This window comes from Phycodurus eques, chromosome 17, assembly GCF_024500275.1.
Source record: "Phycodurus eques isolate BA_2022a chromosome 17, UOR_Pequ_1.1, whole genome shotgun sequence".
NCBI classification, from domain to species: Eukaryota; Metazoa; Chordata; class Actinopteri; order Syngnathiformes; family Syngnathidae; genus Phycodurus; species Phycodurus eques.
In genome coordinates, this window is record NC_084541.1 from 11,747,028 (window position 1) to 11,768,235 (window position 21,208).

Below are 21,208 nucleotides of genomic sequence, written 5' to 3' on the forward strand. Positions count from 1 at the left end.
CTCTTCTCAGTTTGATAATCCGCTGAAGCTTACGGTCATCTCTTTTGCTGGTGCATCTTCTCCTGCCGCATTTTGTCCTTCTAGACTTTCCATTGATATGCTTGGTCACAGCACTCTGTGACCAGCCAGCCTCCTTAGCTATGAACCTTTGTGGCTTACCCATCCTATGGAGGGTATCAATGATGGTCTTCTGGCCAGTTGTCAAGAATGCAGTCTTCCCCATACTGAGACAATTGAACCAAACTGAAACAATTTAATGACACCTGGGGAAACCTGTGCAGCTGCTTTGGGTTTAGTAGATGATTAGTGTGTGAATGACACAAAAACATTTATGGCCTGCAAAATTTGGGCTAATTTCTTCACAGTATTCATTTTGAAAGTACAATACAGTATTTTGATGTGACCCTATTTTTTTTCTCTCTAAAAACTGAGACGTAAATGGTGATTCATTCACAGTGTTCTCCCCGTGCCTGCGTGGGTTTTGTCCGGGCACTCCGGTTTCCTCCCACATCCCAAAAACATGCATGTTAGGTTAATTGAAGACTCTAAAGATGACCCTAGGTGTGAATGTGAGTGCGAATGGTTGTTTGCTTATGTGTGCCCTGCGATTGGTTGGCTAAGGCTGTGGTTTACTACCTTTTAGCACCTTTGTTTTAGCAGGAATACTTTCACAGCGTCCCTCAAAGCACTGAAGCTTTAGCAGCTGTGCATTTGCGTACCCCATAAAAAAAAAAACTGCCTGTGATTGGCTGGCAACCAGTTAAGGGTGTACCCCGCCTCCTGCCCGAAGATAGCTGGGATAGGCTCCAGCACACCCGCGACCCTTGTGAGGATAAGCGGCTCAGAAAATGGATGGATGGATGATTTTGTGGGTTTTATGAGCTGTAAACCCAAATTATGTAAAAATAAAGCAAATAAATCTATAATCTATAAAAGTTTAACGTTTTGAATGGAATTATGGAAATAAATAAACTTTTCCATGATACTTAGATTTTTTGGAAAGGGTCTGTAAATAACAAAACCAATTAAATCAATACATTTTTACTTTTTAATAATAATTACATGATTGAAGTTCCACTCTGGTATTAAGAACATCTTTTACCTTCATACAGTTAGTATAATACTGTACCTTATGTAATATAACAATGTCTTATTGCTAATATCACATTCAATAAAGTGCTTCACATCAAATAGCTATCTGGCTGATTAGTCCACCTACTAGAAATAATTATTATTTGAATAAAACTATATCAAATACTATATATAAAATACTATATATAAAATACATACATACATTTTAATTTAATTAAACGTGTATGACAGGTAGGGGGGAACATAGGCCCCAACATGCAGTTGTTATCCATCCATCCATCCATTGTTCATACCGCTTACCCTCAGTAGGGTCGCGGGCGTGCTGGAGCCTATCGCGGCTGACTCTGGGTGAGAGGCGGGGTACACTCTGAACCGGTCGCCAGCCAATCGCAGGGCGCACATAAACAAACAACTATTCGCACGCACATTCACACCTACGGGCAACTTAGAGTCTTCAATTAGCTAATCACGTGAACTGCCGAGCTAATTTACTGTGCCACCCACGGAGCTTGGAGGACAGCCACAGTGCAGCCATGGGTACACTTTGCTGAGGCCCAGTTTAATTGGTACAGATTCGCTCCAGTTTTAATTTTTGAAAACACGCAGTGATTTAAACACGAGATAAGAAAATTACACTGCAAATCAAATCTCCTTATCATAAAATGTGTTTATGCCTCAAAAAGGTGTGTGCTGGTGTAGGCGTGTGCCCCACTTTCCAGAATCCACCACTGACCTGTTTTCCCTGTTTGTGCGCAGTGAAGTCTCTCCAAAACTGAGCTATCACACAAAGGAAGTCCAGGAAATGACAGAATGTCTGGCTGGGCCACCAGGAAAAGGCCCAGCGGCGAGAAAATTGAGAGAAAAGAGTGCTGACGTTCGTTCATAGTGAAACAACGCCAACCTTCATACTTTTAGGGTTTTGTACCAATCATAAAAAGAGAAAATGTTGCTGTTTATAAATACAGAGCTAAAGTTCCTCCTCTTGCCATTTAAAGCATCTGGTTCTGTTTATTTGTCTGCCTTCATTTGCATGACTGTGTGAATTCATATGTGCAAATCCGTGTCGTTTACGACACTGTTTTCACGCCAACCTTTTAAAATGTTTTTTTTTTTTAAACAAGGCAGGCAACCTGCAAGGTGATTTAAGGACAGTGTCCCGACATGAACTCCCCGCCTTGCTCCTCCTCTGTTTTGCGTTTCCTCCCGCCCATCTCACAGACCCCTATTTGGCTTCTTACTCCTCATCTGGGTTCAAATCTGCTCCGCTCAACAGTCTTTAAAGGCTTGTTATAGGCTGAGGCCGAAGGGTATAATGTAGTAGAAGTGGGACAAATGGTTGCCAGCTGGATACCAAAAGGAAGTGCACCATATGGACAAAAATATTGAGACAAATTTTGTTGTCACCTCTTCAGTTACTGGAGCGGCAGTACCTCATCTGTAAGGACTCAGGCTTTGGCACTGCAACGGTTTGAGTACTGCTGCGGGCAATTTGTTGTCGGAGGCCGTGATAATCGATGAAAGAATGATGTGGTGAATAATTGTTTTGTCAATCTTTGTCTTGTTCCGATTGAGACAAAATGGATTTCAAACCAGATTTCAAATTAACAGAGGCGTAGTTGATTCAGTCTCAACTAGTTCATGCTGCATCAAGGCATCGCTTGGCTGCAACCAGCAGAGGGGCTGTTCCTTACGTCTCACTAGTTTGCTGTTTGGTAGTGGGGGTGGGCACGTCTGCCTCACAGAAGTACCACGTTCGAATCTCGGCTCCTTCTGTGTGGAGTTTTCATGTTCTCCCCATGCTTTTGTCAGTATTCTCTGAGCACAAGGCTTCCTCTTAAATTGTTCATAGGTGTGAATGATATTGTGGCTGGTTATTTGTACATACAGTATATGCCATGCTACTGACTGGTGACCAGTCTGTCTAGAGTGTCGGTGGGAAATTTTTGTTCAAACATCACCTCTTTCTTACTACATCATTCCTCCATTGTATCCTCTTTCTGGACAATTGTTGGATTTTCCGCCTGTGCAAAATATCCAATGGTCGTCCGAATTGGACTGGCCTGCCGTCCAATAACCATTAATTATTGTTGATAATGATGTAAATCACTAAATAAAAGAGAGAAAAAGAAAATAAATATATATTTTTTTTAAATCAATAAATGAGCTTTGCACAGTATTAATCTGCAATGTACTGTAGATGTGCTGGCGTCAGGTTTCCCGGGACCAGCTGAGCAGCCAGTGCCAGTACATATTCAAGCCCATATAGATCGTTTTAACTGTGTGTTGACCAGTTTGGGAACACACGACAAATAGATTACTTTTTTTTCCCCCCAACTCCCTTTTAGAAGCCCATAAAAGAATTCCAATAATTAGTAATCCACTATCAGGAGACAGCAAACATGAATGATTCATGAAAAACAAAACAAACAAAAAAAACAGACTGTAAAGCAAATGCATGCTTCGGTTCCTGTGTATATGTGGTAAATGTATGCACTTCTTACACCATTGAAACCCATTTTGCATAAGATATAACAAGATTAAATGTTAAAGAACGTGGCCCTCCAAGTGGCTTACTTCACCCAGTACATTCACCGAACAGTGTTGGCCAAAGGTATTCAGGACGAAACATAAATCAAAATCTTTTAAAAGGATTGATTTCAAATTAAAATTGTCTTTGTTAAAATACCAATTGCTAATTTAACAACATTGTGGAACAATCACGTCTATGTATTGGACCACTAATCGTTGTAGGATCATCGTTAGGGAGCTCACATGCAACGTGGTTTTTAATTCCTCTGAAAGATTGTTGCAGTTAGCTCTTTAATGTATGTAGCGTCTGAACTGACATAATTGTAATTACCACCATTCGGGTTGTCTTGGGGCGCAGCATCAATTAGAGGTCTGGACACTATTTGAGGAAATTCAGTAGTTACAGTAAAGTATTATACATGATCGCACTACTCGTCACTTTAAACCGCATACACTCCTTGAAGTCTCAGCGCCCTTTGCACAATGGTCATTGCACCGGACTATTGCAATATTAGTCGTTCGAACTGCTCTAAGTGCTAGAGGACTCTGCATCTTTTTGCACAATTGTTTTTTGTCAATGTCTTTATGTCCCCAAAGTGTTCTGTAAATTGACTGTCTGTTGTACTAGAGCGTCTCCAACTACCAGAGACAAATTCCTTGTGTGTTTTGGACATACTTGGCAAATAAAGATGATTCTGATTCTGATTCTGATTCTGATGCATAATACCGCTGTGCAACATCCTCTGTGGCCGAGTGCTTATTGTTGTGTGTTTACAGGCACGGTCCCCTAAGGGCTGCATGATGAATTCTGCAGTCATCTCTATGGAGCCTTTTTAAATGTGATTGATTAATTGCTTGTCATTAACGTGTGACTCAGTTTTTTTTAAATCAACTTCCTCAAAAAGTTTTGCTTCAGTAAAACACCTCGTCTTTATCTTTCCTTCAAGACTTTGCAGACTGCTTTCTGCGTGTCTTCCTGCTGTCCTTGTGAGATGCTAGAAACATCTACACTGGACATTTTTAGCGCATTCCAAACGAACCGACAAAGTCATAAACCGAGGGCGGTTGACTCCAACTCAAAGTGCTTTTACGACTTCCTTAATCCGCCTTTGGCTCTTTGCTGCTATTGAGCTAAGCCCTGGAAAACTGGTTAGAAATAAATAGGTCAGGTGAAAGAAAATGGTAACGCAGTAGTGAACAGCAAATTGAAGAATAGAAATAAATTTCTTGCTGCCTATCTATACTTGTGCATTATTATACATTTCACTGCATTTTGATATAAGGTCAGATTATTGGTAGCTGCAATCTTTTTATGGGCTTTGTTGATCAAATTTACAGAGAACATGATATTGGTTATCCGACCGTCGTTCAGTCCGTTAAGGTTTGTGGATTATAGGTTGCAATAAATCCGGTTAATTGATAGATGTCATTTGGCTTCTTAATCACTGTTGAGGTGTCCTACAGAAAGGTTTTAAACCAAATTTTGGATCTAATGTCTTCTTTTTTACTTCTTCCTATAGGAATTGAATTAACAGATTTTTTTGCAGTTGACCAAATGTAAGGAAAGTTGAGTCAAAAGTCAATTAATCAGTGACAGTCTTTGATATTTTTTCAGCACAATATAGTGGTCCCCAACATTTTCATAATACAAAGAGAATTACTCCATGTGTATTTAAAACAACCACATAGCTTAGCCTGGCAGTCTGCTAGTTTAATGCTAATGCGAAATAGTATCTATGTTGCGGTGTTGTAACCTTTTAAGCAATGGATTGAACACAGACAGTGCGGCAACACATGTAGACAGACAATATAACAGTACTCACGGTCATATATGCTTTATCCTCTGTGAAGAACAACTAGTATTAGTTCCATACTTGATGAGCTGAAAGGATTTGAGATGCCTCAATGAACAGAATTTCTGTCTGTCTATCTTATACTGCCCCCAGGTGGCCAAGGTTGGCACACCAGAAAGAGCAGCACAGTGGCCATTCAATTGATTCAGTGCGACAAATACTTTTTTATTTTTTATTCCATTCAATTATGTCATTACTGTATGTTTTTATAAAGTAAAATATTAATGGAGTGCTATTATATTCTCATTGAAACCCACATTACAACAATTTTTGAATTAAACTCCGTATCTCAAGGCACCACAGTATACCCGAACTAAAGCAAGGCCCAAAAGACACCTTGATTAAGCCTCCACAAGGACTCCACACATTCCAGTAATAGACTACTGCCCCATAATCATGCTCGCTTGGGTCCACGTGTCAACTGGTAACTGAAGATCCCAACTTCACTGTCTTGTATTTATTGCCCTAACACTTTCTCTCCCATGCTTTCCAGAGTTGGACAACCCTGAGGCCAGGGTGACAGAGATCCATGGTCTGGTCCACCGACTGCCTGAGAAGAACCGGCAGATGTTGGAGCTGCTCATGAAACATCTTTCCAAGTAGGTGGAACAAAAAGAATCAAGAGTTGTCATGATTTGTTTGCTGTTTTCAACACTACAGACACTCTGTGATGTTAGCCGAACTGAAGCTTGACAATAAGACGGATGGTTTTTCTCCCTCCTCAGGAAGGTATCAAATTCTAAATAATCTCCTTTTTTCCAAGTGGTTTGCACTGAAGAATAACACACTATCCAGAACTCAGTGAAATGAATCTATGTCCTTCTTTGGCTTGGTAGCTGGTGAGCCAGACTGCTCCTAGTCAAAGAAGGTAGGATTTCATGTCAATAGACAGATTCAAACCTTGTATAAAAGAAGTTGCAAGGACTGAACCTCTGGTCCACTTCCATTTCAGACCTAACTTCATACAAGGGCCAATATTCATGAGCTTTTCCTGACATGTAGTCCAATTTTAATGGAGGTATTTAATGTGTTTTGGCCTGCAAATCACCAAATCATTGCTCATTCAGAATGCAACCAGCCCTGTAAGATGATAGCAAATCCATTTGTTTTTACTCACAGCAGATGCTGACGAGTTCACCAGATGATATTCTCCAAAGAGCTTATTTTCTTTACAAGAGGTTTTACACTCCCCTCCAAAAGTATTGGCACAGTGAATACAATCCATTTATGTTTGCTATAAACCTTCCTTTGTGGTTTGAGTCATTATCTTGCGGCACGATGAAGGATCTCGCGATCTTCTTGTGTTTCTTGAAATTGGCAGAGAAAATGCTTCTGTAGACTTCTGTTTTCCTTACAATGCTGATATTATGCGTTATATCATCAGTGACGATTAATCAGCCCATATCACAGAAGAAGCCCTGCAAGACTCAGCCATGATGTTACATCCATTGTGCTTCGCAGTTAAGCTTGTATGTTGGGGATCTTGAGCAAATCCTTTCTTTCCCAAAGCCTTTCCATCACTTCGGTAAAGAATCATCTTTGTCTCATCATGCCATAAAACCTTATCCCAGGATTTTAGCGGCTCGACTCGACTCGGCTCGATAGTTTTTGGCAAATTCCAGCCTGACCTTCATATTTTTCTTGCGAATGAGTGGATCACATCTTTTGGAAACTTTTGTGTCGGTTTTGTTGAAGTCTTCTGCAAACAATAGTAGATGTAATACCTTCACTCCTGCCATCTGGATGTTATTGCTGATGTCACTAGCAGCTGTTGTAGGCACTTTGTTTCATTTATCAAAATGTTTCTGTCTTCAAGGGCCCTTATTATCCTTGGCCTCCCTGTTTGTCGTCTGTTGCTTCTCAGTAGGCCACACAAATGAATTTAATGATTGTATTGTGCCCAATGTGCAGTGGCTCTGATTGATTTTCCATCTTCTCTCAGCTTCGCAATTGTTTACTGTAGGTCCCTCTCTGCTTTTTATGTTGTTTACATCTCTAAATGTATGAATGTAGTTTTCACCGGCAAAATCCAAATTACAAAACAAGCATGCATATGTTCCAACACTTCTCAATAAAAATGGGTGGCTTTATGTTTATGTTGTGTTGCTTAGAGGCAGTTCAAATTGACAAAGACATGAATTGTCTGTCAGTCAGGTTTAGAGTTTAAACAACCACAATCTGCTACTGCGACAGCACATCCCGTAACACTTACAGATTATGTTAAATTATACGTCTATTAATGGTGAGCGGACTTGTGGTGACACTCTAGACTGCCCTCTAATCCCTCTGGTTTATGTATCTTACTTCAGCAGCAGACACATGACGTACTGTGCAGCAAATGGAATATTGGACATTATGCAACGCACCAGAGGCTAAATTCTCAAGTATACCGGTAGTACTTGCAAACCTGTGTACCAGGTGTTGAATTTGTTGTACTCCTTCCATCGCTCACACTTCTGTTTTATGTCTAACTTCATTATGGCTGAAGAGATTGTTTTAGTGAGTTTGTTGTTTTGCTTGTTTGTAACTGAGTTACTTAACCAATTTGGGACAAAAATTTGGGACAACAAAGAAGCCATTCTATTGTGGATCGTCATAAAGTTGTGAAGCCAGGATTTTCTCCACCACATTTACTTTGATTTCTCTGTGAATAATGGACATCTTTCTGACTGCAGTCTACTCAGTGCCATTCATGTTTCCATCTGATAAGGTGATTTTTGTTTTTATATATTGACTATATGGTGGCCGACTGGTTAGAGCGTCAGCCTCATATGTGCCCTGCGATTGGCTGGCGACCGGTTCAGGGTGTACCCCGCCTCCCGCCCGAAGATAGCTGGGATAGGCTCCAGGAGAAGAAAATGGATGGATGGATAAAATAAAACAAATATGTCCATTTTACTCAAACGTACAGTAATACTGACAGTATAAATAGTAAAATCTGAGAAACGGATAATTTTGCAGTTTTTATCTCGAGCTGTATATCACTGACTTGAAATATGTCTTTTCTTAGGAATTTTTTAACAATAATAGGAACTAAGAATAATTCTCCTCCCTGGCAACAGTGTGGCCAATCACCACCAGCAGAACCTGATGACGGTAGCCAACCTGGGCGTGGTTTTCGGTCCGACTCTCCTCCGCCCACAGGAGGAGACGGTGGCGGCCATCATGGACATCAAGTTCCAGAACATTGTAGTGGAGATCCTCATTGAGCACCACGAGAAGGTTCGTATGATGTATGTGTGCATGCGTTGTGCAACAAATGCAGTGATTCGACAAAATATTTACATTATTTATTTGTTTATTCCATATACTAATAACTGTATTTTCTGTTCAGTGAGTGAAAATCCTCCCAAAGGCGTGCAGATGTGTCAAAATATGTTTAGTAGAGGCAGAATTTTCTGGTTATGCTTATGCGCAGCGCCAAATGTGCTTAAGTGTACCTAATGCAATGGTACATACTCTTTGCAGCGCAGTCACGCTATTTAACCCAGCTGCTTACAGTTGTCACCATGGCAACAGCACAAATAACAACTGGAAAATGAGATGGAGCAGAGCACGCACATCTTGTTTGTCTGCTGAAGGATACAAACCATCACAAACTCACACACACAGACACACACATCTGCATGTACATGTGATGAAGCGAACATTGAGAATAATGAACCGTGAGCATTAGGCTTACCGTACACCGAGCGAGTTCTACCGCTAGTTTTTATGAGTGGCACACCATCGGCCACTAGTTTTGCTGCGATTCCAGATTTGAAACGCATGTGAATGGTGTCACAACGTCGCAGATGTAACCGCCAATCAAAAATGACAACGTAATTTAATGTATCCAGATACGAAGTGGCATCCAGCCGGCCGCCGCCAAGCCATACCAATACGGTGCATATATATTTCTAAACTATAGTTATTTATATATTTTTTCGCATGTACAGTGCCTGTGGCTAAAAAGCGAAGCATGGAGCGTCTCCGTCGCCGAAATGCACAGTAGCTTTCTGTCTGGATGAAAGCCGCCGCCAAGCCCTACCAATACAGTATATATAGAAAATATATATTGTGTTTTACAAAAATACTGAACTAGATTTCATATGTACATGTGCCTGAAAAAAGCAAAGTGTGAATAGTCTCTGTCGCTGAAATGGAGTCAAATGAATGGAGCCACCAAACTCTCAAATATCCACGCTTCTCTCATTTACGAGTGAATTATGTGTTGCGAGTGTGAGGTACATGTTATTTGTACTACATATGTCACACTGACATTGTGGACAAATTAATATTAATGAAAGGGCCAGAGATGAGATGAAACCATGTAAACGCATCCGCTTCTTTCTTGACAACTGTGGCATGTTCTGTCTGGTTCAATCCCAAATTAATAGAGTACAGTATGTGTGGCACCTCAAACTGTTATTTCCTGATTACACCACCTGGTTTTTCCGTTGCAGCGAAATTGGTATACGTGCTAGGGTCAAAATCACCGAGTTTGTGGGTGTGAGTCGCTGACAAGACTTTTTTTCGCAATAGCCCTCACTCACTCACTCACTCACTCACTCACGTCGGGCGACGTCGCTCCGGGCCTGAGCCAAGCGCCATGTCCCTAGCTTGTCTCCACAGATTGATTGACAGCATGTCTGGGTGTTGTGGACTCGTTGATGCAGATATTCAAAGATGCGCCGAGCTCTGCTGGAGATTTAACCAACCCTCAGCTCAACCAGTCCAGGAGGAGAAGCACTGAGAGCAAAGCTCCGTCCTGCATTGAAAGACCTCTCACGCTCTTCCAGACACCAACACATTCCCTCAAAGGTAAGACCCGACACTTAACCTATTAACGCCATTTTGACATTTGGAATAATGGAACACTATTACAGGCGGCACGGTGGACGATTGGTTAGAGCATCTGCCTCACAGTTCTGAGGACCGGGTTTCAATCCCCGCCCCCGCCTAAGTGGAGTTTGCATGTTCTCCCCGTGCCTGCGTGGGTTTTCTCCGGGCACTCCGGTTTCCTCCCACATCCCAAAAACATGCGTGGTAGGTTGATTGAAGACTCTAAATTGCCCGTATGTGTATGTGAGTGCGAATGGTTGTTTGTTTAAATGTGCCCTGCGATTGGCTGGCAACCAGTTCAGGGTGTACCCCGCCTCCTGCCCGTTGATAACTGGGATAGGCTCCAGCACGCCCGCGACCCGAGTGAGGAGAAGGGGCTCAGAAAATGGATGGATGGATGAACACCAGTACATCCAAAGGGGAACACAATTCATTTGGTGGTGCTGGTTGACTTCTAAGTTGTTCTAATTTCAAAACAGTGCTTACCATATGAAATAAGGCAAGGCCATTAAACTGTCAGTGTCAACTGTATAAACAAAGTTTATATAAGTTTATATAAAGAGAAGTTCATCACTGTCTAACAGAAGTAAAAAAAAATGGTAATGGTAGAATGTATATATTATGTTTTCGTTCAGTTTTCTAATTTACTGTTTTGTTTAGGTTTATTTAAAGTGGGGGGGGGGGGCAGTAAAGCCTTTATTGATAGAGATGTCAAATTATAGTCATTTACTTGCATTCATGAATAGAAAACAGTTATAGTGGTTGAATGTTATGTTTGATTCATTTCTGACGTCTCTCTGGTCTCCATTTGTTAAATACCGTAATTTGAATTAAAATCACTGGATGCAGAAACAAGAAGGCATTTGCAGAGTGTTACTGTCAATTTATGGCATGCTACTGTTTGTCTGGAATTAATAAGTTAACCAGTCAAACACGGGGGGAACATGCAAACTCCACACAGGCGGGACTGGGATTTGAACCCCAGTCCTCAGAACTGTTTATGTTCATGTTTATGTTAAATTATGTTGTGCTTTAACATTTTATCTCACACCACAAATGGCTTTTAGTTGTGTGTGGCTTCCCGGTGAAGGCAAACCATTGTCATCTGCTGCCTCATTATTGTCAGGGCGTACATTGCTGATTGCAGAAACTGCAATGTCATAATTCTTCAATATTCCGACTCAGAGCGAATAAATCACCATTGATCATTGAAGGTGAGAAGAGGAACAGCGTGGTCAACGCCGCAATGGGCGAGCTGCACCAGGCCGCGTCGTCTTCCGCCAACTGCAACAGCAGCAGCAGCAGCAGCAGCAGCGGCGGAAGCCAAGGTCTAACGCCCAGACACAGCCTGACCAGCAACGACGGAGAGCACGATCCCAGGCACATCCGTCCCAACTCATTGTGAGTGCCACAAAACACATATCGAAGTCTGAGAACCTTTTTTACTAAGAGCCCAAATAGCCGGCGCTAAATTGCGTGTACACTCACTCCAACCAGATTGCATGCACTGTTGGCAACAGGTGTAAAAGTTGCGGAAACCACTGTATTTGAAGGAGGGTTTGGTGCTTCGGGTAGTTTTGATTGTTTTCAACATGGAAAATTTGGGAGCACACCACAAGTGCAAAATTAAGTTTGAAGTGATGGAATTGGAAGCGGAAATGGAAGAGGCAAACGATATTATTACTGAGTGACAGCAAAGAAATCTATTGTTCCTGTAAGTCAGGCGACTTACAGGAACGACTTACACAAAAGACACGTTTTGTTTGAGTCGTTCTGAGTGGGTGGGAGATGGATGCATCTGCCCATTCTGCGTGACATTGTGTAGAAACTTGGAACAGCACACCTGAAAACTTCCATGGTACAATTGGTATGGACCAATTGTCACCGTGCTCTAAAAGGATCCAGATGCAAGGAAATGTGATCCGGCATGACTACTTCCTGTGACTGGCTCAAGTCAGCTGCTATGAGCATTCAGAAGCTCCAAAATGATATTGCTGAATAGACAATATGACACGATTCTTTTTATTTCTGGCATTTGATTCTGGAATTTCAAAAATGTTTACCCGAGCAGAAAAGATCCACCCTCCACATGGTGTCTCATAGTTTTTGCACCTCCTCCTCGCCACAATAACCGCAGTAATCGTTAGACTCAGAGGTGCCAATTTGCACCTGCCTTTCAGAAACGGTATTTAAAGAGAAATAATCAAACCACCCCAATATGTCTCAGATTTGTTAAATTACATTGCACGAGCTAAATTCATCTATTTGCATGTTCTCCTCCCAGTTTTTTTGGATGCACACAACATTGTGGAGTAACCTTAGATCAGAGGTGCCACATAACGTAATCTTTCGTCTTTAATACTGAACAGGAAATTGGTTACAACATGCTGCAGTGAGACGCCACACTTTTCAATTCATATGAGAGGTTGTCTACGTGCATCAGTGGGTCTTGCTGTTTTAGTTAGCAACAGCGTTGAAAATTGCCTCGACGGTGTTGTCTATGAATGGATACTTATTACCCTTTTTTTTTCCTAATGGGGAAATGGGAGGTGTCTACTTCAGGGATGCATTTATTTGTCGTAAGTATGGAGATGCCGCACACAGTGACTAATTTGGGTAATTGCCTCTAATACAGTCAACGCTACTGTGTTAGAGGCAATTCCACTATATGAGGAAAAATGGTATGCTCTTTTTTTGTCAGCAAAATTTTTACCTTATTTAGAGAAGGGAACACTAGAATCTTTTTTTGGATGTGCTGCTCTAGGTGATTTTCACAAACCACATTAAAAAACATGCTTAGCCAGAAAATCATTTTAAAAAATTGATGGCTTTAGAAGTCAAATATCCATGTTAACTGGGAAGGCTGGCAGTGAATAAGTTAAGCAATTCCAAGCATTAAAAGGGCTGTAGTCTATCTCGATTCCCTCCTGGGGACTGACACTGTTTTTTTTTTAAATGTTTCTCTGGTGTGTTTGGTATTTCAGAACAGCAGAAAACAAGTGAGAGAAAAATAGAAAAACTGGAATGCTAAAAAAAGACGGTTGAGGTTTTTAATCACCCTGGAGACTGGATGGTTTCAATAAAACCTCCACAGAAGTCTTGGGAGTCAGCAGATTGCATGCTGCCCCTGTTTTATTTTTTTGTAATACTCCTTGTTTTGGCGACACGGTGGACGACTGGTTGGAGCGTCAGCCTCACAGTTCTGAGGACCCGGGTTCAATCCCCAGCCCCGCCTGTGTGGAGTTTGCATGTTCTCCCCGTGCCTGCGTGGGTTTTCTCCGGGCACTCCGGTGTCCTTCCACATCCCAAAAACATGCATGAATTGGAGACTCTAAATTGTCCGTAGGTGTGAATGTGAGTGTGGATGGTTGTTTGTTTCTATGTGCCCTGCGATTGGCTGGCAACCAGTTCAGGGTGTACCCCGCCTCCTGCCCGATGACAGCTGGGATAGGCTCCGGCACGCCCGCGACCCTAGTGAGGAGAAGCGGCTCAGAAAATGGATGGATGGATGGATGGACTCCCTGTTTTCCACAGCTGATGAAAAAATACAGTTGGTGTGTTATAATCTTACAATACATTTGGTTCTTCTTTGGTTAAAGATGTCTTTAAATTGCAGCCGTGACAGCAAAGATGGAAAGATCGAATCTTCCCAAGGCCGCGAGATAAGAAAAGCTAGCAAGCCGAGTTCCGATGGGCAGCTTGCCCTCTTCGTCTGCAGTACTCTTAATGCAATTTAGCTGTTATGACTTGCTTTCTGCGAGCACCGAGACACAATGTGCAATCATGGGTGCGGCTTTGTGCTCAAACATAATCTCATGTGCAACACCCATAAACCAGCTACTGATTCTCTTATGATAAATGACATAAAACTGCTGCTTGCTTAAAAGACATACTTGTCCTTTATTGATGAGAACTAGCCGTTGTACACCCTGGACTGGCCGACAAGTACCCATTTGCACTCACATTCACACCGATGGACAATTTAGAGTCTTCAATGAACCGAACACGTTTCCAGCCGATTGTCCATTATATTAGTAATAATGCATCATCCGCTACACACGTCCTCAGAGCTCGCGTGTCTGTCTGCCTGCTTCTGTGTGGGGGTGCGTGGATACTTTGTGTGGTCATGTGACTGCCTGGCTATGTTTGATTGGTCAAATGGAGTCAAACGTCACTAGTAGTTACGAAGGATTGGTTAAACAGAGTCTGAAGTCTCTCGGACAAACCGAAATAGATCACTCAAGCAATAATACGGTAAAGACCTTTAGATAAAAATAAAAGTAGTGAGCATAATGTAGCTCAATGTAACAGAGTAAAAGTAGCGTTTCTTAATAAAAATACTGGCGCAAAAGTAAAAAGTATGTTGGATTAAACTAGATGTACAATTTAAGCAACGGCGTAAATGTACTGGCTACTACGCATTCATGCCCGCGTAATGTGAATGTGAGTGGTTGTTTGTGCTCTGCGATTGGCTGGCAACCAATCCAGGGTGTGGACCGCCTCACGCTCATAGTCAGCTGGGATAGGCTGTATAGTAGACGGATGGCTGCATGGTACGTGACCAATATAGCGGCCAGAGCTACTCTGACAGCTGCAGCAAAGGGCAAAAAAACATTCACTCTCCTTGTGATCCCCGTTTAAAGTATGTTTTCATTGCTCCCGTGCGCTGTGCACACAAGCTGTCATTCGATTGTCAGCCGTCCACTACAGTGCAAGTAAAGGAGTTGAACCCGTATTGGGTTTTTGTGTAGAGTGATGGCCTGTCAGCAGATAGAGGATGAGATAAGACGGCACGTTTGATGGAATCACGCTTGTCAAAAAATGTCAGCCCTGAAATTAAATATCCGTCTGTTGTCATGTTTATGATTATTCCAGTGTTTCTGCTATTCCTTAAGGACAGGAAATAAAACACAATCGATTGTAGCAGAAAGCCAGATCAAATATGCTGACCTTCCAAAAAGTATCGGTAATACTAAAACTCTATAGCCGAGAAGAGGAATGGATTTTAAAGATGATATATTGACTGGAATAGTTTCTCTTAAAGACTTCTACTCTTCCTTCAACAACATGCTGTATATTGTGTTTAATGTATTTTCCTAAAGGTGACAAGCCATCAGATTGTTTTCATTATTTTTGATAATCTTTTATGTCCTTTTATCGGGTTAGCAAAATAATTTGAGTTGAAAATGCTCAGGAAGTCCTGTGTCTAACATCTACTAACATCACGAAGCAGAGCTCACCAAGCGTTGGATCGGTCGCCCACTACGCACAAGTCACAACCCGCAATGGAGGGTACGTGTCACGTGGGGAAAATAAAAGTGAGGAGGATATTTTTACAAGTGGGTTCCGTTCAGTCGCAACGGTTCAGGGTGTTAATCTCTCGCGCACATTTCACGTTGACCGCGGTTACAGTCAACGTTATAAATGTGGTTAAGTATTGTTGTAACCGACAACAGGTGAATGCTTTTATATACTGCATTTGCATGGCTTGCCCGGAGCCGCCCGGGTTGCCCGCTCAAATCGCAGAAATGCACTTCCAGCAGTTTGTGAAAGCTTATGTACGAAGCCATCCTCCGCAAAATGGGCTCGAACGCAGCACAATTCTGCTTCCGAAATGCTTTGGAATTTCTCCCAAAATAAATTGAAGCCATTTATTTCTCACTTGCTCTTAGTTTGGCGGGTGACGCAAAGTTCAAGCTTTGCACAAGACGCAGTCGCTTTGCTCCTCAGCAATTGTTCCCAAGATGACCAGGCATGTAGCAACCGCAAAGTGGGTAGGTACTTAAATATTAATGAGCGTAACTTCGTGACACTGTCGGCAATTTCAGAATGTTGTCGTCTGTAGGACTTTCGCTGTCAATCGACAAACCGCGTAGATGTCAAACTTAAACCAGGTCACTGACTCATTTTTACCTATGCATAAAACTGTAGAAAAAAATGGAATCCGATGGCATGGAACCATGAACATACCCGTTCTTGCGTAACACCTTCTGAGAATACATTAGTGCCTGTAGCCTCTCATCCTTGCAATAACATGCCAGTTAACGTGCTGACAGTCTAAATGCATCCACTGTATGAACAAAATGTTTCCAGACAAGACGTCTTGTACAAAGTGATAAGTTTTCTCAGTTGAAAATGTCAAGTGGATGAAACATTTCATAAAAAGATTGCCTCCTGAGTTGGCTTACATTCATTCTGTGACCAATCTTTTTAACATTTTAATAGACAAGAGAAATCTGACTGTATTGTATTAAAAACATAATGTAATAAAACTTAATGAACGAGGAAGTAAAGTAATAAAGAGGTTTAATAAAGTGCAATTACTGTACATACTGTTGTATTCATATGTGCCTTAAAGGGGTGTGGCCTAGTAAGCGACACCATAAACTGGATTCGGTTAGTTCAGTGTGAGCGTGAATATTCGGATTCTGGATTTGTGGGTTTGACTGTTGACCGTTGAATAAACGGCTGAAAGTGCATTGGCATTGTGGCTCTCCTTGCCCACATTACACTAGCTTAAAATTATATTTTTCCCCACTTCACTTGAGTAGTGGTGTGTCTGAAGCTTGCTCCTAACTCCCGTTTTTGGCAAAAATAATGGTAGATGCTATGATGACTGTCTCACGATCACAACTTTGTGACATGAGAGGTGTATTTTTCCCTCCAAATAAACTTGAGTCGAGCATAGAGGCATATGGAATGCGAAAAATGCGGTTGAATTCCAAATTGTGTGACCATAGGCACGTTCGAGGTGTCACCGCGCTGTAGGGGTCACCAAGACTGTAGGGGTCAACAAGTCGACTTGTTGACTTTATTACTCCACAATGATGGTTAGAGCGTGACGTCCACGAGTCGCTAATCACGTTTTTTTAGACTGAGGGAGGAGGCAGAGCCGCTTACTGCAACAGATGTGCGCGCTGCATGAGTCTCTCACCGGCTTTTGATTGGTTTAAATTGTCTTTGTCTGTGGAAGAACTAGGAAAGAGTAATAAAAAGCTAGGTTTTTGACCAATACTGTGGTGCAACTGTGTTGTTATACTGGCGTGCTTTTATTTTGAAGGTCTGACTTTACCAGCTCCAGGATGGTTACGCCAACGTTTCCCAAATGTTTATTTATTTTTTAAATAATTATAGTACTGGCGGCACGGTGTACGACTGGTTAGAGCGTCTGCCTCACAGTTCTGAGGACCCGGGTTCAATCCCCGGCCCCGCCTGTGTGGAGCTTGCATGTTCTCCCCGTGCCTGCGTGGATTTTCTCCGGGTGCTCCGGTTTCCTCCCCCATCCCAAAACATGCATGGTAGGTTAATTGACAACTCTAAATTGCCCTTAGGTGTCAATGTGAGTGTGAATGGTTGCTTGTTTATATGTGCCCTGCGATTGGCTGACAACCAGTTCAGGGTGTACCCCGCCTCCTGCCCGATGATAGCGGGGATCGGCTCCAACACGCCCCCGACCCGAGTGAGGAGAAGCGGCTCAGAAAATGGATGGATGGAATTATAGTACTGTACTGAGATCGAGCAAACCGCTACTGTACTGTAATTTGATATGAGCTGAATTGTCATTTTACTATTATTGTCATTTTGTCTTTTTAGGTTGAACCCCAAAACCCGCAGCAGCATACCAGTCTGGTAAGAAGAATGTTACATCATTCCTATTGAATAAATACCCATCAAAAAATACCATGACGAAATTTGTGATGCTATTTCCTCGAACACCAAAGCATGCAACTTTAGATCGCAAGAATACCATTTGCCTACACATAACAATACATACAGTACAATTATATTGTTACTATTAGTGCCATTTGCTTCCTTGAAAGGTGCTAAGTACAGTGGTACCTTGAATTACGATTGCCCCAAGTTACGAGATTTTCAAGATACGAGTGCTCAATTGGTTGCGCCGGGTGTTGCGAGCCAACATTCGATTTACTAGCTAGCTTCAGATATGCCACCGCTTGAGTGAAGTGGAAAGAAAAAGGAGCGCCACAGTCAACGATGTGCTGTCAGCCCATCATTGAACGGAACAAGCAGGTAAACACGCAAATAGAAAATGAAAACACTCGTAAGGAGCATGGAACAGACGCTAACACTGAACTAACCCTGTGGTAAACTAAACTTTATTACCTTTTTATATTTATATTTTATGTTACAGTGCTATTTTGGTTTATTAAAAAACTGTGTTAAAAACAAAAAATGGTGGTGGCACAGAATCCCCAATAGGTGACGCATGGCAGAGCGAGGGAACACTGTAATGGCATTTCAAAACATTTCAATGCTGAGCATTGATTTCATAGACAAACAAATTGAGTCACGAGCTTGGTAGGTCCCAAGGTACCACTGTATGTTATTGTTATTATTAAGAACCGACCACAGTAACATTTTCCACGATCCTTCAGTGGATCATCCTCCAGTCCAAACTCACCACGGTCTCCATCCTGGCCCATGTTCTCAGCGCCGTCCAGTCCGCAGCCCGTTTCTTCGGCCTCCAGCGACTCGTCCCCAATCAGGTTGGTTATCATCACACGTTTATGTCTTAAACGACACTCGTTTCGCCACTGTCCTGTATCTCTTCAGTTGCCCGGGAAACAGTACACGTCCCTTAACTTGAGCCTTACTGTGGCAAATGTCGAGTCCTTTAGGGAAGGCTCTGAATGTGCTTACTGCATGTGATACTATAGCTCACTGTGACCTCCGTCCTGATTAACGTCATCAAGAACAACAACAACAAAAATATCTCTAATTGTTTGCATCGTGTTTCATGTTGCGTTTTGTTTCAAACTGAACCGTTCCTTGATATGGCCAACCTCAAGATTGCAATATTTGGGATTCCAGTACAACTATAGGTGAGCCTAACCCAAAGTATACCGTATATATATATATTTGCATTTAAAGAGGTCCAGTCCAGGAAAAGAAAAGAAAAGAAAAATCGAGGGCTGGGACATTTTATCATTGTTTCACAGGTTTATTGCAATTTCTGCCATGTTATCGAAGAGCATTTACAGTAATTGTCTAACCCAAACCATAATCATAATTTAACACTAACCCAATTCAAACCAGATTATTCCATGGCCTATGGAAACAATTTAATCTCAAATTTTCTACTAAAAGTTTATTTTTTTCAATAGTTTAACCCAAACTCTTAACACCAAAATGAACCCAACTCTAACGCCAACCCCAACTCGATCCAATCCCTAACCCAGACTTTAACCCTGAAAAAAAAAACCTTAACCCTAACCTTAACCACAACCTCATGTTACCCCCAAGCTAGAGCCCTAACCTAAGATATCCGTTCCCCCAATCCCAAACCTAACCCTAACCTTAACCTCAACACCCACCCCGACCCCAGCGATAACAGCAATTCCTAAACCGTTGTGTGTCTAACACTCGCACTTTTTGTCTTTGTGTGCAGCAATTCTGGCAAGCGAGCTCGTGCTCTCTACGCCTGCAAGGCCGAGCACGACTCCGAGCTGTCCTTCATTGCGGGGACTATCTTCGACAACGGTGAGTCACACCTTTGCACTTCTCACTTGGAGGAAAAAGAAAATAATAATCTGCTGAAAAAAGAGCATATTGTGTTTACTCACTGGTCACTCGGTGCACCGAAGGTGGCACAGGAGTGGAAGGTTTCCAGAGCATTTACAAAAGAATTATAGAAGGTTTGGCTGATTTTGCTGGCCAACAACAGAGTAGTACATTTATTTTTGTTTGCTATGTGTACTATCTTCTGTAGTTCATGCCTCCAGAGAGCCGGGCTGGCTGGAAGGAACGTTGGACGGTCGAATAGGACTCATTCCTCAGAACTATGTGGAATTTCTATAGTGCAACAACTGAACTCGAGGACGACACTGGACTTGGACTAGACCAAACTGGACTGCAAGTGCAGGGTGTGGGGGACCATAATGGATTATATACACGAGTTGGAATTCACTTATTTTTTTTTGGGGGGGGGGGGGGTAGCAAATGGAGCGGATGTGACCCATGCCCAGACTTTGGCGAGATCCCGGAGTTGCACTGGAAGGAGCCTCCGCGGTTCCAGCTGTTCTTGGATTAGTTTGGATGGCTTCCCAAGTCTTCATGAAGATGATGTGCTAATGAGCCTGGAATGTGTGTGTGCGTGAGTAAATGAACTGATATATGTGAGATTGTTTTTCACTTCTTTCTTCTTTTGAACTGCACTGACTGCTTATCGAGATCTTCCCGCAAATGCGGATGACAAATTAAAAAGACAAAAAACAATAACAGTGGCCTGCCACATTAGATTTGAATACAGAATTTCCCTGTCAACAAGGTCAAAAGCTTTTTTAAAAAAAAGAAAAATTATTCCTTTGACATTAAAAAAAAAATAATAAAATTATCCGCTTATCCTCACTAGGGTCTCTGGCGTGCTGGAGCCTTTTTTTTTTTTTTTTCCAGTTCATGACAAAGCTTGGAAGAAAAAATATATTTTACTGTAATGTATGTATTTATACACTTTCCAAACCTTTTTTGTATATTTTTATTTACATGTAATATCAACTAACATTATTATTATTACTACTACTACATCTCATGGGCCAAGCAAGACACATTACATTTCGGGGGAAAATTCCAAAACCAATGTACTTTTTTTTAGCATCACTTTTGGCTTTGGCTTGTTTGGCTTCCATGCCCTCCACTACTTAACATTTTACTTTTAATATGAGACAAATATTTTCAAATTTTATTCAAGTTGAAGAAGGAGGTGTACTTTACACAAATAATCTCAGATGTTGCAGCAGATATTCACTGAGTAATTACCTCTAGTCACTTAATCAACTTGCAGTTCGGTGAACTAATTATCGATCCATCCATCCATTTTCTTTTACCGCTTCTCCTCACTAGGGTCGCGGGTTGCTGGAGCCTATCCCAGCTATCTTCGGGCGAGAGGCGGG

At 41.9% G+C, this 21,208-nt stretch overlaps 1 protein-coding gene across 2 annotated transcripts in view; it reads left to right on the top strand.

Moving 5' to 3' along the window:
- The window catches only part of LOC133415644 (rho GTPase-activating protein 26-like), a 71,706-nt gene extending 51,004 nt beyond the window's left edge, over window positions 1-20,702 (top strand). Inside the window, exons 17-24 of one of the 2 annotated variants that reach the window (XM_061701847.1) lie at window positions 5,968-6,073; window positions 8,537-8,696; window positions 10,133-10,277; window positions 11,513-11,699; window positions 17,892-17,927; window positions 18,695-18,805; window positions 19,708-19,799; window positions 20,029-20,702. In XM_061701847.1, coding sequence (XP_061557831.1) covers window positions 5,968-6,073; window positions 8,537-8,696; window positions 10,133-10,277; window positions 11,513-11,699; window positions 17,892-17,927; window positions 18,695-18,805; window positions 19,708-19,799; window positions 20,029-20,117 — 926 coding nt within the window. In that variant the 3' untranslated portion in view covers window positions 20,118-20,702. Of the gene's footprint in view, window positions 1-5,967; window positions 6,074-8,536; window positions 8,697-10,132; window positions 10,278-11,483; window positions 11,700-17,891; window positions 17,928-18,694; window positions 18,806-19,707; window positions 19,800-20,028 lie in introns of those variants that run through there. The other variant, XM_061701848.1, reaches the window with a different exon arrangement.
- Window positions 20,703-21,208: the final 506 nt, after the last annotated feature.